This window comes from Antechinus flavipes, chromosome 1, assembly GCF_016432865.1.
Source record: "Antechinus flavipes isolate AdamAnt ecotype Samford, QLD, Australia chromosome 1, AdamAnt_v2, whole genome shotgun sequence".
Lineage (NCBI taxonomy): Eukaryota > Metazoa > Chordata > Mammalia > Dasyuromorphia > Dasyuridae > Antechinus > Antechinus flavipes.
The window spans coordinates 214,404,606-214,420,076 of record NC_067398.1 but is presented as its reverse complement, the minus strand read 5'-3'; the positions used below and the strand labels follow the sequence as shown (position 1 = coordinate 214,420,076).

Below are 15,471 nucleotides of genomic sequence, written 5' to 3'. Positions count from 1 at the left end.
AAATTACAAAATATGTTTAATGTCATTGCTTCCCCTAACCCATTGTCAACATTTTGCTATAAAACTGTGGAGCCATGCCATATGATATAATATTATCCCATAAATTCTTACTATTTTGTTTTATATCCAAGACATAGAAAAGAATCAATAAATGCCTCTATGATGTGAACTTCTGTTTTGTTTTTGAATACTCAAGGAATGGGGATGAAGAATGGGAATGGAGAGGAGAAGAGGGAAAGAGAGACAAAGACAGAGACAGAAACAGAGTAAGAGAGAAAGAGACAGAGAAACAGAGTCAGAGAGAGGAAGGGAGGGAGAGAGGGAGAGAAGGAGAGGGGGGGAAGGAGAGAAAGAGAGAGTAAGAGAGAGGGAGAGAGAGAGAGAGAAAGAGAGAGAGAGAGAGAGAGAGAGAGAGAGAGAGAGAGAGAGAGAGAAGCAAACATGGTGTTCTGGCCTGGAAGTCAGGACACCTGACTCTGACATAGCGTGTCTTTGCAAAATCACTTCTCTTTGTACTATTCATCTTTTTTTTTTTTTAATGGCATTTAAGAAGAACTAGAAGCTAAATTTCTAGCAGTTGGGGAAAGGCTAAAATAATCAAGATGCATAGATCTATTGGGATTTTACTGCACTGTAACAAATGGTGAATTTGAAGAATTCAGAAAAGTTAGACATAGCAGTACATGTTTGTAAGCCCAGATGCTGAGACTTCCAGATCTTTTGAGCTCAGAAATTCTAAACTGAAGTAGGCAATGTAGATCAGGGATACAAACTAAGCTAGATATTAAAATGATGAGCCCCCAGGATCAGGAAAGATGGTTACCAGATTGCCTAAGGTGAGACAAACCAGCCCAGGTCAAAATAAATTAGGTAAAAGCTTCTATTCCTATCAGAAAGGGAATAAGACCCATGAGCAGTATCCCTGGATTTCTAACCTGGGGGAAATTGGGAGACTTGATCTAAATAATAATAATAATACAGAAAAGCACAGAAAGACTTAAATGAACTGATGCAGAATTAAGTAATAAGAACTAGGGAAACATTTTAACACTGATTGCAGCAATGTAAATATAAAGAACAAAAAATAAATAAGATATATATGTATATATATATATAAAATACACATGTGTATATCAAATATAATTATTAGGATAAATCTTGAAAAAAATGTATCTCCCTCCCTTCATTGCAAATGTGGGGACTATAGATGTGAAATAAATTATTGGTAGAGCTGTGAATTAGTATAATTATCTGGAAAGTAATTGGGAATATTATGCAAAAAAGTGGTTAAAATGATCAAAGCCTTTGTTAGGCATATATCTCATGGAGGTCACTGATAAAAAGAAATGTTCCATATATACCAAAATATTGATGACAGAACTTTTTTGTTGTTGCAAAGAACTGGAAACAAAGATGTCCATTGATTAAGGAATGGCTAAATAAATTGTACAAGAATGAAAAGATTGTTTCAAGAAATAAAAAACATGATGAATACAGAAAAGCATGGAAAGACATGCTCATACATTGATATAATGCCATATGTCTTGACCCTTTGTTGAAGGGCATGTGCAAATATAATCTCCTGACATTAACCAGAATGACATGTCATCAAAAGAGACACCCAACTCTTGGAAAATTCACAATTTTTCTTAAAATTGCCTTGTACTAAATTCACTTATTGACAAAAGTACATGCTTAGGTCAGGAGAAAGGATTATAAGTAATTAGTAACTAACCTAGCTTCCTTTAAGTCCCAATAAAATCCCATCTTCTACAGGAAGTCCTAACCCCTCTTAATTCCATTGTTCTTCCTTCTTTTATATTTCTTATTTATCCTGTATATAGCTTGCTTTGAATACATTTGTTTGCATGTTGTCTCCTCGAGTTCCTTGCCTTTTTATATATATTTCTAGAGCATAAGCACAATGCCTGGTACATAGTAGATGCTTACTGAGAATTTATTGATTGATTCCCTTACCTCCCCACATACATGCACAGAAAAAGAAAGAGAGAGAGAGAGAGAGAGAGAGAGAGAGAGAGAGAGAGAGAGAGAGAGAGAGAGAGAGAGAAAGAGAGAGAGAGAGAGAGAGAGAGAGAGAGAGAGAGAGAGAGAGAGAGAGAGAGAGAGAGAGAGAGAGATGATAGATAGACACAGAAACAGAAAAAGAGAGACAGAGATAGAAAGACAGAAAGACATTGGCTTGCCGAACTTTGAGTAAATGGAAACAAACTGTAATGATCCCAGAAAAGCAGATAATGCAATATATCTTCTTACTTTTGGTAGGGAGGCAGGGAACTTTGAGGGAAGAATATCACATCCAATGTCACACAATGATGGTACTGATGCTTAGATGTTTTTGTTTGTTAAAATGAAGGTTCTAATCCTGAGAATAGGAACATGAGTATGGAGGAAAACAGGGATGATATCCAAAAACGAATTCATATTTAGAATCAAGAATTCATAGAGGATCAAAGCTATAGGGTCTCTTAGAGATAATTTAGCCCAGCCTCTTTATTTTACTGTTGCGGAAAATTCTCCTAAAATTTTTACAGAAAACAAATAAGATTACCTCTTAAAAAGAAGATGCTTTGTTATTGAACTTATGAGAAAAAGGAAGGCTGTCAGATTTCTAATGTCAAGTAGTCAACATTAAGAGAATACTTTGAGGTTACAACAAAGGCTTCACAAATGTAACATGCACTATCTTAACCTATCCTCACAACATTTTTTTTATTACATTTTACAAATGAGGAAACCGAGCCAAAGAAAGGAAACTTTTTTTATGGAAGGTAAAGGAGAATGTCTTTTTATGAAGTGTTAGGGAGATTGGGAAAAAAAGAATCTGATCTTTGGCTTTTTTCCATTCCTTTTTGCCGGCTCCATTCCACAGTTTGGAGGTTTTTGTTTTTTTTGTTTTTTAAATATAGCCATAACAGTAGCATCTCAGATTCCCTCCATGTTTACTGAAAATCCTACCATCTTTTTTCTCTTTCTGGCACTTAGTCATTGCTTTAAACAAGAATGTCCTGGATTCTTAGAGTTATTCAAGCTTCTGGGCTAGACAGATTCCATAAAGCCAACTTTCGCATTTTAGGGTCATGGTCTAGAAGCAAAGGGGTGAAATCTCCATTTGGTGCTGGGAGAGGTTCTACTGGAGGCAACAAAGATTGACTTCTAAGAAATAATGTGAACAGCCTGCTTTCTGCATGAGTGAGCTCCACATGGGTTCCAATCTATCTAATGGGACCTTGGGCTATCAAAACAATATGGTGGGTAGTACAGACTATGCTGAGCCAGTGGGACAAGGACTAAGAATAGCTAGCCCAAGGTCATACAGCCAATGTGTGTCTAAGGAATGGAATGGAACCCAGATTTTCCCAACTCCAAGGCCAGTACTCTATCTATTTATGCCAGCATGATTCTGCAATAGCACATACTATATGATAAGGATGTTTCCCTTAGAGGACAGAATTGCTAGTACAGATCCTTCAGTCACTAATTTAAGCAATGAGGATTAAACACTAAGTGCCCTGTTATAACAGACCATGTATAAATAATGCCCAGTGTACTTTGCTACAGTAAAGATCACAAGTTATTTTTGTGGCTGGCTGGTATCGACCAAAAGTCATTTTGTTCATTTGAGACAATGACGGCTGAAATTATTGACTCCTACTGAGCCATGATAACATTACTGCACTGTTTCCAAGAGCTCTAAAAATAATTGGACTACACATTCTAGTCCTGTCAAGAAATGTCGTCCCCCACTTGCAAGCTAAAAGCCCCCAAAGTCTGGAAGTTGGGTCCACAGCTAATGAACCTGAGTGCTCACCAGAAAGGAGGGGACACATCTCGAGACTCAAGACATCCAAGAACAAAAGGTAACAATTTCATCTGACTGAGGTGAGCTTTTGCAAACCTAGAAATGATGATTGGGGAAGGGACTACAGAGGCAAAATGTTAATGATTTATAAGTATTTTTAGCATCCAAATTTAGAATCACAGACAAAAAATCCCTTCATAATAACTTCTGATTCCTTGCCTTCAAAACCACAGCCACCATTTAAATTTAAGAGCTATTAATATTAGCAGATTATTACCACTATGACAGTATAGAAGAGTAAAGTGAAAAGAAGTCTCAAAGCCAGGAAAGTTTGTGTTTAAATCCCATCACTGACAACCTTACTATGTGAACCTTATTTAAATTTTCAGAGTTCTAAATCTGGTTCAGACCATACTTGGGAGTGTTGTACCAAACATTCTACCCAGTGGGGACAAGTAGTCGGTCAACAACACTCCCAAGTATGGCCTGGAGCAGATTAAAATGCAGTTCCTAATTGATTTTAAAATATTGATGTGATAATAAAAAGAAATAAGTAAACATGTGTGGTTTTCTAGCGGTAACTAGATGATGTCATGGATAGAGTAGACAGAAGTCCAAATTAGTTAAATGAATTGATTAAGATCCCACAAGAAGTAAGTGTCAAAGGAAGGATTTGAACACAAACCAGGTTTGAACAGAAGCTCTATACTGCCTTTCTTCAAGATCTTTAAATCATTTCTTGATGCTTCCTCCCTCTTACAACTGAAAGTAGCCTTTCCCTCCTCAAATCTCTCATAACTCTGCCTGCATCTATCTTTTACATTTAATATATTTTCCCAAATAATATAACATTTATAGTGCTTTAAATTTTCCAAAATAGTATGCAAAAAGGCTGATTTCAGAAAAGCTTGCAAAGATTTATATGAATTGATGCTAAGTGAAGTAAACAGAACCAGGTGAACATTGTACACAATAACAAGAAGACTATGTGATAATTAGCTGTGATGGGTTTGGCTCTTTTCAACAATGCGGTGATTCGAGGCAATTTCAGTAGACTTGGGATGAAAAATGCCATCTGAATATATAGAGAGAACTACGAAGGTTGAATGTGAATCAAAGCACACTATTTTCAGCTTGTTTGTTTATTTTGTAACAAGACTAACATGGAAATATATTTAAAATGATTGTATAAGTAAAACCTATATCAGATTGCTTGCTGTCTTGGGCTGGCGGGGGAGTTAAAATAGAGAAAAAATTTGGATTTCAAAATTTTACAAAAATAAATGTTGTAAACTATCTTTACATGTAATTGGAAAAATACTATTGAAAGTTATATATATATATATAAATTCATCACCGCTTTCTCCCCATAGTCTACCTATGATAGAGCCTTCCAGCCTCATATTGGTCTGATCAGTCATACTTTATTGGACACCCCACACCTTGACTCCAACATAATGATGTCATTTTTTATCTTTTTTAGAGACTGAAGGACATCGCCCCCATTAGAATATATTCTTAGGTCTACTACAGTACCTAAAATACTGCCTATTATTTATTTGAAGTTTTCAAAATATAAGCTTGACAATAACCCTGTGGGGCAGGTATTACAGTTCTTATTGTCTCCATTTTCCAGATGAGGAAACTGAGTCTTGACGAGGTTAGGGACTTTGTCCAGGATCACAGAGCTAGCAAGTGTAAGAGGAAAGATTAAGACCAAGGGATCCTAGTTCAAAATCCATACTTCTGTCGCTCCATTCTTCCTACTTATCTCCCCTAAACATAAACCCTACCCAAAGACTGAATAATATTTAATAAATATTTGGTGCATGAAATTGAATTGAACCAAGCTTCAAGGTTTTGTCCTATCCAGTTTAGTACTGTTCTTTCACTTTTGTCCTAGAAGGAAATTAAGAAGCACAAATGAGTTATCTTCTGTGCTGGAAATAGCCCCTCCACTGTATATAGAAAGAATACTGATGCTGGAATTTGACATGCTGTGATGCTCAACTCACCTGGAGAAAATACTACAATTTTTAAAAATTATCTTAGGAAAGTAGGAAGCTTTTCCTTTTTTTTTTCTCCTCCAAAGGGGCACAAGCCTTTTCCCAGTTTAACCTCCTATGACCTTTGAACTTCAAGGGAGGTCATCTGCATGTTACTATTCCCAGCTGTCTTTCTGTCTCCCTGCCCAATTGCAGGCCCTTAGCCCTTTCCATTTTGTGGTGGTATTGATCTGTTGGCAGCAATGGGCTGGATAATTAGCCAGGAATTAGGGTTTCTATTACAGCCAGGAGGCTGCCCCAGCTGATTTATCACCTGAATAATTTACTGTGATTGAAAGGAAATTAAAATGAACTCCATTTGACAACTGTGCGCTTTTATGGGCTTTAGAGAAGACTCAAAAGCCAAATTAATCGCCTGGTGTTGTTTAATAGTCTACTGAGAGTAAATATGGGAAGGATTTTCTCTGTTGATGGGCTTTCTTGGGCTGGATTTAGGAGGTTTTTTTTTGCTTCCACCAATAAAACTACAGACAGAATCAAAGGGAGTTTTGCTCAAATAGATTCTGCTGTTTAAAAAAACAAGAAGATAATAGTAATAACCCCAACAGCTCTCTTTAAAAAAAAAGTATCCTCCTCCAAGGTTATTTTTACCTACTTCAACAGAGAAAAAAAGGAATTGCTTTTTCAATAATATTTTAAAGGAAATATTTAATTTCCTTGAGAATACGTCTCCATTAATTCACACCTCGTGCATCCTCATATGTCCCATTCAATTATTTCTCTTTTGTTCTCAGAACATATAGATCCAAACCCAGAAGTTAATGTTCAGAAGCCAGAACTGTATATTGGATGTAATGGAAATGTGATAATGATAACAAAGAAGCAATGAACAAATATGAGGCTGGATTATCTTATTTTAGTTCTTATTTCTGATAGGGTAAGGAGTGTGTGTGTGTGTGTGTGTGTGTGTGTGTGTGTGTATGTATGTGTGTGTGTTTGGATATGACTGCTTAGGATTCATAGAGACCAGGAGTATGCTTAGATGTCATGCAATTTTAGCAAGTATCCAAACCAATGGTTAATTCAGTCAAACAGGCAAGAAATTTGGAAGGGAAAAGGGTGAGCAATAAGCAAATCATATCCCAAATGGTTTTCTCTCTCTCATTTTGTTGCAGACACAGTCAAAAAATTGTGTCATTCATCACAAAAGACATCATATTGTCAATTCGACAGTTATTCATACTTCTCCCCCTTTCGCAGCATAATGGATTAAGTCTTGGAGGCAGAAAGTTCAGAGTTCAAGTCACCTTCTGACACATATTAAGAGGGTGCTAGAATTAGTTCTAACTGGAGCTACAAAATCAGGAGTGGTTTATTGTTTCATTGATTGTCTAGACTCAAGAAACTGTTAATAATGCAGATTAAACTTAAAAGTGTGTGTATACATTCCAAAGAACCCAGTTGTTAAACATTTCACCAGCACACCCCTGGATTGCCCTATAAATATTGCTTGAGTTCAATAGAAATCCAGTAAATGAAGTCATCATCAGACTAGAAAACTAGTGTTTGTAGGATGATAATGATAATATCATTAATATAGAGCTTTATGGTTTGCAAAAATGATTTAGCTGGAAATCCCATTTGAGCTTCAAAATGTCCCTGAACATACTAGTTGTATGACTAGGGGTAAGTAAGTTACTTAAGCTCTCAGTGTCCCAGGCAACTCTTGGACCCAAGTAGGAATGCCAATTCTGCCACTTACTACCCATGTAATAGGTAATCATTTAAATTTAATCATTTCTCTGAGCTTCAGTTTCCTCATCTGTAAAATTAGGGATCTGGACAAGATGTTCTGTGAGGTCCCATCTAGATTTAAGTTCTAGGATCTTATGATGTTACACATAAATCACAAGATAGAGTTTCTACACAAGAAGTCCACTCTACAGGTTCATTCCAGTAGACTGATAGATAAAGGCATGTGGTACCATATTGCACAGAGTGCTGGGCCTAGGGTCAGACTGATTCATCTTTCTAAGTACAAATCTGACCTCAAACATTTACTTCAGTCCAGTCCCATGGTCTTGTGATGGAAAGAGCAATCTGCACTTGGAGAGAGCACTGTGGGAACTGAGAGTGATCCACAACATAGCTTTTTCACTCTTTTTGTTGTTGTTTGCTTGCATTTTATTTTCTTTCTCATTTTTTTTTCCTTTTTGATCTGATTTTTCTTGTGTAGCATGATAATTGTGGAAATATATATATATATATAGAAGAATTGCATATCTTTAACATATATGGGATTACTGAAATCTAGGGAAGAGGGTGAGGGGAAGGAAGGAAGAAAAACACTAACACTATGACTGGCTCTGGGGCAAGTCATTTAACCCTGTTTGCCTTAGTTTCCTCCTCTGTAAAACAAACTGGAGAAGGAAATGGCAAACCATTCCAGTGTCTCTGCCAAGAAAACCCCAAATTGGGTCACAGAGAGTCAGACATACCTGAACAACAACAGAAGATACAAGCATGAATGCCTACAAGCATACATACATCCCTTTTTGACCCACAAAGCAGATATGGTACTTACAAATAATTGCCACTTCTGAATATCCATCTTTCAAGATTCAATGGGATTAATTGCTAGTCAGACTCCCCTTGAATACCCTTGAATATCTTTTCCCCTTCAAATAATACAGCCATATTGTCAAAGCCATCATTTGTCAAAAGTTATTGCCTAGCAGGAAACAAGGGTATGTCATTCATAGTCCAGTGCCCATGTGCACACAGTGATTCTCTAGCCCCTCCTCACCTTTCATCCCTCCTAATTACTGCACATTACAAGAAGGTGAATCAGATTAACTGAAAAAATGCTGAGTCAGTCATTGTGCTGTTTAGAGTTCAGGCTCAGGCCCAAGCTTTGGGCCTGACCATCAAAATCAGGCTGGTCCATCAGGACCATCTGCCTCATTGGGAAGGACACTGGAGAAACCTTCACAAAGTATAATGTCTTCAGGGGTGATCAAACTGATTGCTAAGCATCTACTTAGCTCAAGAGAGGTAGTGTGGTAGGAAGAGTGGAGAGAAGGCAAGATTTGAAGTTGGAGTCCCTGTATCTTGGACAAATCACTTCCCCAGAACCCTAACCAGGAATTCTGGTGTATGGGACAAGTTGGGAGGGGGAAGGAAAAGGTGGAAAGTAGAGTCAATTTGAATAGAAGTAGGCTCAGGAGAAGGAACATCTCATCCTATAGATCAGTAGTATCGACCTCAAACAGAAATACATGAGCAGTATATTAATGTAGAAAACAGAAAAATAGATTAATATTATTTATGTTGTATTTTATTGGGGCAGCTAATTGGCACAGGGCTGAGCCTACAGTCACGAAAACTCATCTTACTGAGTTCAAATCTGATCTCAGACACTTCCTAGCTGTCTGATCTTGGGCAAGTCACTTACTCCTGTTTGCCAGTTTCCTCATCTGTAAAACGAGCTGGAGAAGGAAATGTCAAACCACTCCAATATCTTTGCTAAGAAAATAGGGCCATATACCCTTTGGTCCAGAAGTGTCTCTTAGGCCTGTATCCCAATGAGATCACAAAAAAGGGAAAAGGACTTTGGACAAGTGCAAAATGTTTGTGGCAGCTCTGTTTGTAGTGGCTAGAAAATGGAAACTGAGTGGATGCCCATTAGTTGGGGAATGGCTGAATAAGTGATGGTATATGAATGTTACGGAATATTTTTGTTCTGTAAGAAATGATCAGCAGCATGATTTCAGAAAGGCCTGGAGAGACTTACATGAACTGGTGCTAAGTGAAGTGAGTAGAACCAAGGGAACATTGTACAAGATGATAACAAGATTACACAATGATCAATTAACTGATGAGGTGATTCAGTCCAGTCCCATGGTATTGTGATGGAGAAAGCCATCTGCACTGGGAGAAAGGACTATGGGACCTGAGAGTGATCCACAACATGGCATTTTCACTCTTTTTGTTGTTGTTTGCTTGTATTTTGTTTTCTTTCTCATTTTTTTTCCCTTTTGATCTGATTTTTCTTGTGTAGCAAGATAATTGTGGAAATATGTATATAGAAGAATTGCATGTGTTTAACATATATTGGATTACTGAAGTCTAGGAAGAGGGTGAGGGTCAAGGAAGTGAGAAAAAAACTTTGGAACACAAGGTTTTGCAAGGGTGAATGTTGAAAACAATCTACACATGTGTTTTGAAAATAAACAGGGACATTTCCAGTTGTCTTGGTTTTTATCTTGCCACTGGACCAGATGGCTCTGCAGGGGAAAGTGAGGAAGGTGACTTTGCCCAAGCCTCCTTCGTTTAAATCCAATTCACCTGCATCTCACAGCATCACCTCAATGTCATGGTGCTCTTTGAGAACAAAGGACAAACAACAAATGGGGTCCAAAAGAGTTGATAAACTATTTCTCAAGAATATTTTAATCTGGTTGGTCTTAGGAAGGGCATGTTTGACACCTCTACTGTAGGCAACTCTACATACTAGAATAAGAATTAAGAAGACTTGAGTTCAAATCCAACCTCAGACATTTACTAACTGGGCAAATCACTTAACTTCATCTACCTCAGTTTCCTCATCTATAAAATGAGAATAATAATAGCATCTATCTCATGGAATTGTTGGGAAGATAAAATGAAATAATATCCATAAAGCCCCTATCATAATGCCTAGTACACAGTAGATGCTTAATAAATGATTTTCCCCTTCTCCTTCCTTTTCCCATTTCTAAAACACTTTGCAAATCTTAAAAGGGCTAAGCAAATGCTAATTATTATTATTGTTTTTATTATTTAAAGCTTAGCCCATACTCTTACTGAGGAAAGGCAGGCCCTGAGAGAAAGGCCCAGCATCAGCAGGGGCCAATGGAAGCCTCACTTTAAATTGAGTCTTGGTTGCCCAAGAAGGCAGCATTTCCTCACACTGGTGACCTGGTCAAAGCTCCAACTACACTTTGTTTGTGATGACTCTGACATTTCCCCTCTGGATCTCAGTTTTTTCATCTTGAAAATGAAGTTATTGGGCTTCATTTTTTCCCTCCTAAATTCTAGGATACCTATTCTCTAACAAATCTGGTAGTTTATCTCTTGACTCCTGAAGGTACATTTTTCACAGATCATATAGTCATATATGAGAATGTAACAGATTTGAAGCTAAAGGCTGGGGGCAGCTAAGTCACCTCGTGAATAGATTCTGGTTTAAGAGACAGGAAGACAAGAGTTTAAATCCTGTCTCAGATACTTATGAGTTTCCTGTTTTATTTCATTTCTTGTAGCTCTTGTTTCCTCTAAGTCATTGCAAAGTCATTGTTCATGGTATAGAAGTGACCCTACATCCTCAAAGCTATATACTAGTAAAACTCAAAATTCCAACTCCAACAGATACTACCAAGATGGAAAGGCTTCAGACACAGATCTGGTGACCATATATGTCTCAAAACCAGCCTAGGACAAGCTTGCCACAAGAGGGTTATATGTAAAGTGTTACAAAATTTTGGAAATAGATATATGTACAGATCACCCATGATGAATATTTTCAACCAAAGCAACTTGAGAAATTATTTCCTAAGGCTAGGAGAAACTGGAATCAGCACGGGGAGGGAGCCACTACATGTCATGATCCCCGAAATATCTAGGTCAGAGACTTCATTGTTATTAGCTTCTTTTTTACTCTGAACCAAATTCTATAATGTGTGTCATTTGTGTTCCTATTTTTAACATCTATTTGAGTTTACTAGAGAAGACTCCATTTCCAGTCTGATTCACAGATGACTTTTTTCCAATCGGTTTTTGTTGTGAACTCTAAGATTAGAAATAATCAGGCAACAATAGAAATTAAAGCACTATAAAAAGGTAAACATTATCCAAGTACATGATACTGCTATCATTATTCAATATGAGATACATAGAACAGCGGTATGGGAACTGTATTATGCTAGAGCTGGAAGACCTCAGATCTAGCCCTAGTCATGAAGCTAACTAGCCATATGACTTTTGTTAAGCAATTTAATAACCCACTTGAGTCCCATCTTTCTCATCTCTAAACAGGAAGATAACTGCTGATCTGCCCCTTCTCCTTGATACAGACCTCACCATCTCATGCCTGGATTACTATAACAGCCTACTGGTTGGTCTGCCTGCCCCAAGTCTCTCTCCACTGTACTCCATCCTCTACTCAGCTGTCAAAATGATCTCCCTAAATTTGTAGTCAGCCCATGTCACTCCCTTCCATTTCATTAATTCCATTCCGATCACCTGAAGGTTAACTAGAAAATCCCTTGTGTGACATTCAATGCCTCTTGTCACCTGGCTCCCTCCTAGCTTTCTAGTATTCTCACATCTTAACTCTTCTTTACATTTTCTGTGACATGAAAATATTGGACTTATTATTTCAATAAAACATCCTCTGACTCTGGGCATTTTCTCTGGCTATCCTCTATGCCAGAAATTCTTTTCTTACTCATGTCTACTTACTGGCTTCCATGGATCCATTCCTTCATGTTCCTACAAGAAGCCTTTTCCCAATACCACTTCACATTGGTGGCTTCCCTATGTTGAACACTTTCAGTTTATCCTTTCTATATCTTATTTGTACATAGTTGTTCAAAGGTTGGCTCCTCCATTGCACTATGAGCTTCTTGAGAACCAAAACTGTTTTTTTCCCTTTCTTTGTATCCTCAGTATATAATACATAGTAGGTATTTAACAAATACTTACTTACTGACTGACTGCCTTGCAGGTTATTGTGAATATCAAAGGAGATAGTGGATATAGAAACACTTTGAAAACTATGAAACGTTACAAATATTAGGTATTACTGTATATTTATCAGTAATTCTCCTCTAATAAGCAAGTATGCTCCTTATCACTTCCCAGACCCTACATATCCTTTCAAGTAAACCAAAAGCATCTTTACATTCCGATTCTTATCCATTTCTTCAGGCCACTCTTGTTAAAAACAACACTCAAAAAGGTCTTTTTGCTTAACTAATGAGATGAGCTTGGCTTAATACCCTTCTAGTGTTCTCAGAAAAAGGATTAACTCTTCCACTTGAACCTTCTGCAACAAATCCGAGAATGGGTCTGAGAAACTGAACTTCTGGATTCTGATGCTTATGTGACATATAAAATAAACTAACTGGCCATACCATAACTTCCCAAGATAGCTTTACCTCCTCATCTCCAGGAACACAGACAGCATGAGACTACTCAACAAATATCCCAAGAGAATTCAAGAAACAAAATCAGTCACTCACTTTCATTAGCATTGGAAACAGAGAGAAAGCAGTAGAGCCAAAATCTCAAATCCTGAGGAATTTTTCTACTTAAGCACATGGAAGTAGAGAGCTTGCCCCACAAACAATGATTTTCCCTTTGTTATGAACGTTATTTTTTTGAGAAAGAAAACACTTTTCAGAGATTTTCCCTCATCTTCTACTAATGAGAACTTAAACAGTAATTTCTTGACACTTCCCAAAGTAAAAAAAAAAAAAAGCAACCAGTAGAGAATATATGTATATTTTAAAATAATAAAAATTCACAAGGAGTTCCACGAGAATTAATAATAGTACCTGTTCTGGTTTGATGGGTTCAGTGGTTGTAAATATGTCAGAATAATGTTGTCTCTCAAAGACTCGATCCAATACTTCTAATTGTTGCTGGGTAAAAAGGTCTCCCCGCATCTGTTTCCGAAGAAAATCTCTGCCTGGGAGGGAATGGCCATTTGGTACTGGAGACTCCTGAATACCTTTGAAGGGGGAAAAAAATAAACAAAAGGCTAAATAGATGCCATAAGTACCCAAAGCAGGATATATTAAAAACATAAAATATTAGAACAACCCTAAAGATCATTTAGACTGAATTACTCATTTTACAAAGGAAGAAACTGAGTCCCAGAAAAGTTAAAATCACTTGACCAAGTTCTTCACGCCAGAATCTGGAATAGAACCTGAGACTTCTGATTCTTAAGCTATCTACATCACTGTAACAACTTAACAACAGAAAACTAAAGAATATTGGGGCAGCTAGATGATACAGTGGATACAATACCAGCTCTGAAGTCAGGAGAACCTGAGTTCATATCTAATCTCAGACACTTAACACTTTCTGGCTGTGTGATCCTGAGCAAGTCACTTTAACCCAATTGCCTCTGGGGGGGAAAAAAAACAACAACTATCTCATATTCTTATACTTTCTAATTGAGAAGTAATTTCTAAGGTTTTAAAAAGAGAACAAATGCTAAAGATTGTGATATAGTATAAATATCAGTGGAACCACTATAGTCACAAACTATTTCCAATGAATATTCAACAAATACTCATTCTATGATGTTGATTGTCCCTTAACTTCTCTGAGTCTTAGTTTCTTCATTTGTAAAAATAAAGCAGCTAATATTTGCAATACTCACTTCTTTCAATTCAATTCAATGTCTACTATGAACCAGACATTTTTGCTAAGCACTGGGGATACCTCTCTGCTCTCAAGGAGCTTACAATCTAATGGAGGAGACAACATGAAAATAAATACATATAAGGCAAGTTTAGTAAATAAAAGAGAAAAAACACTGGAATTTTGAGGAGTTAGGGATACATATGAAACAAACTGGTTTTTAAGCTATAAATCATTATAAAAAGAGAGCTGTAAATATTAACCTGCAAATGTCAGGGGTAGTACAGCATGGTGAAGACAGTGATTGTGTTTAGATTCAGGAAAACTTGATTTCAAATCCTGACTCTGACATGTAAGATAATCCTAGGTAAGACCTTCAGAAAATCCTAGGATATACTGAAGAATTCAATTGGAAGGAGAAAGCATTTGTTAAATATTGTTTTGTTTTAAGAACAAAAAGACAAAAAATGACATGTCTCTATCCTCAAGGAATTTACATTCTACTGAAGATGCAATGTGTATGAGGAGGGAGGAGAGAGACAGAGAGACAGAGAAAAAGAGAGAGAGAAAGAGACAGAGACAGAGAAAGAGAGATACAAGACAGAGAGACAGAGACAGAGAAAGAGAGATACAAGACAAAGAGACAGAGACAAAGAAATGAAGAGAGAAATGGAGAGACATTTGCAATGCACATTGAGGAAAAAAGTTTCAACACCAGCATTTCTGAGAAATTTTCCCCATAATCATGAAAATGTTAAATATTAAATTATTCCAAATATGATGTAGAAGACAAAAAGAATAGCAATTTATTTGTATTTCCATCATTTATTTAGCTACAAAAAGATAAATGTAAGAAAACAAGAATGACAAGGATGTTATCAGCAGATCACATGTTTCTTATAACTTGTACTATAATGCTACATGAATAGTGACACTGACTTTCTCCAAAACATTTCTGGAGACTACCTTTTGGAATTGTCTTTAGGAGCAAGAAGTCACAGCAAGAAAATAATTCTCATGACTTTATACTCATACTTTTTTTAACTTAAAAAAAAGTTTCCAAGCTTCACCATCTTACTCATTAGACTTTAAATAATTTTTGACAGATATCAAAAAATTAAGTCAAATGACATTAGAACATGTGTAATTACTCTGAGGGTCATTTCAAAATTATTTTCAACAATGACAACATAATTTAACACAAATGTGTAGTCACCTAGAGGAACAGTT

At 36.7% G+C, this 15,471-nt stretch overlaps 1 protein-coding gene across 1 annotated transcript in view; it reads right to left on the bottom strand.

Moving 5' to 3' along the window:
• Window positions 1-15,471, bottom strand: part of PAX5 (paired box 5) — a 314,686-nt gene that overhangs the window by 215,059 nt on the left and 84,156 nt on the right. The window contains exon 5 of the mRNA XM_051996111.1: window positions 13,425-13,600. Coding sequence (XP_051852071.1) covers window positions 13,425-13,600 — 176 coding nt within the window. The remainder of the gene's footprint in view (window positions 1-13,424; window positions 13,601-15,471) is intronic.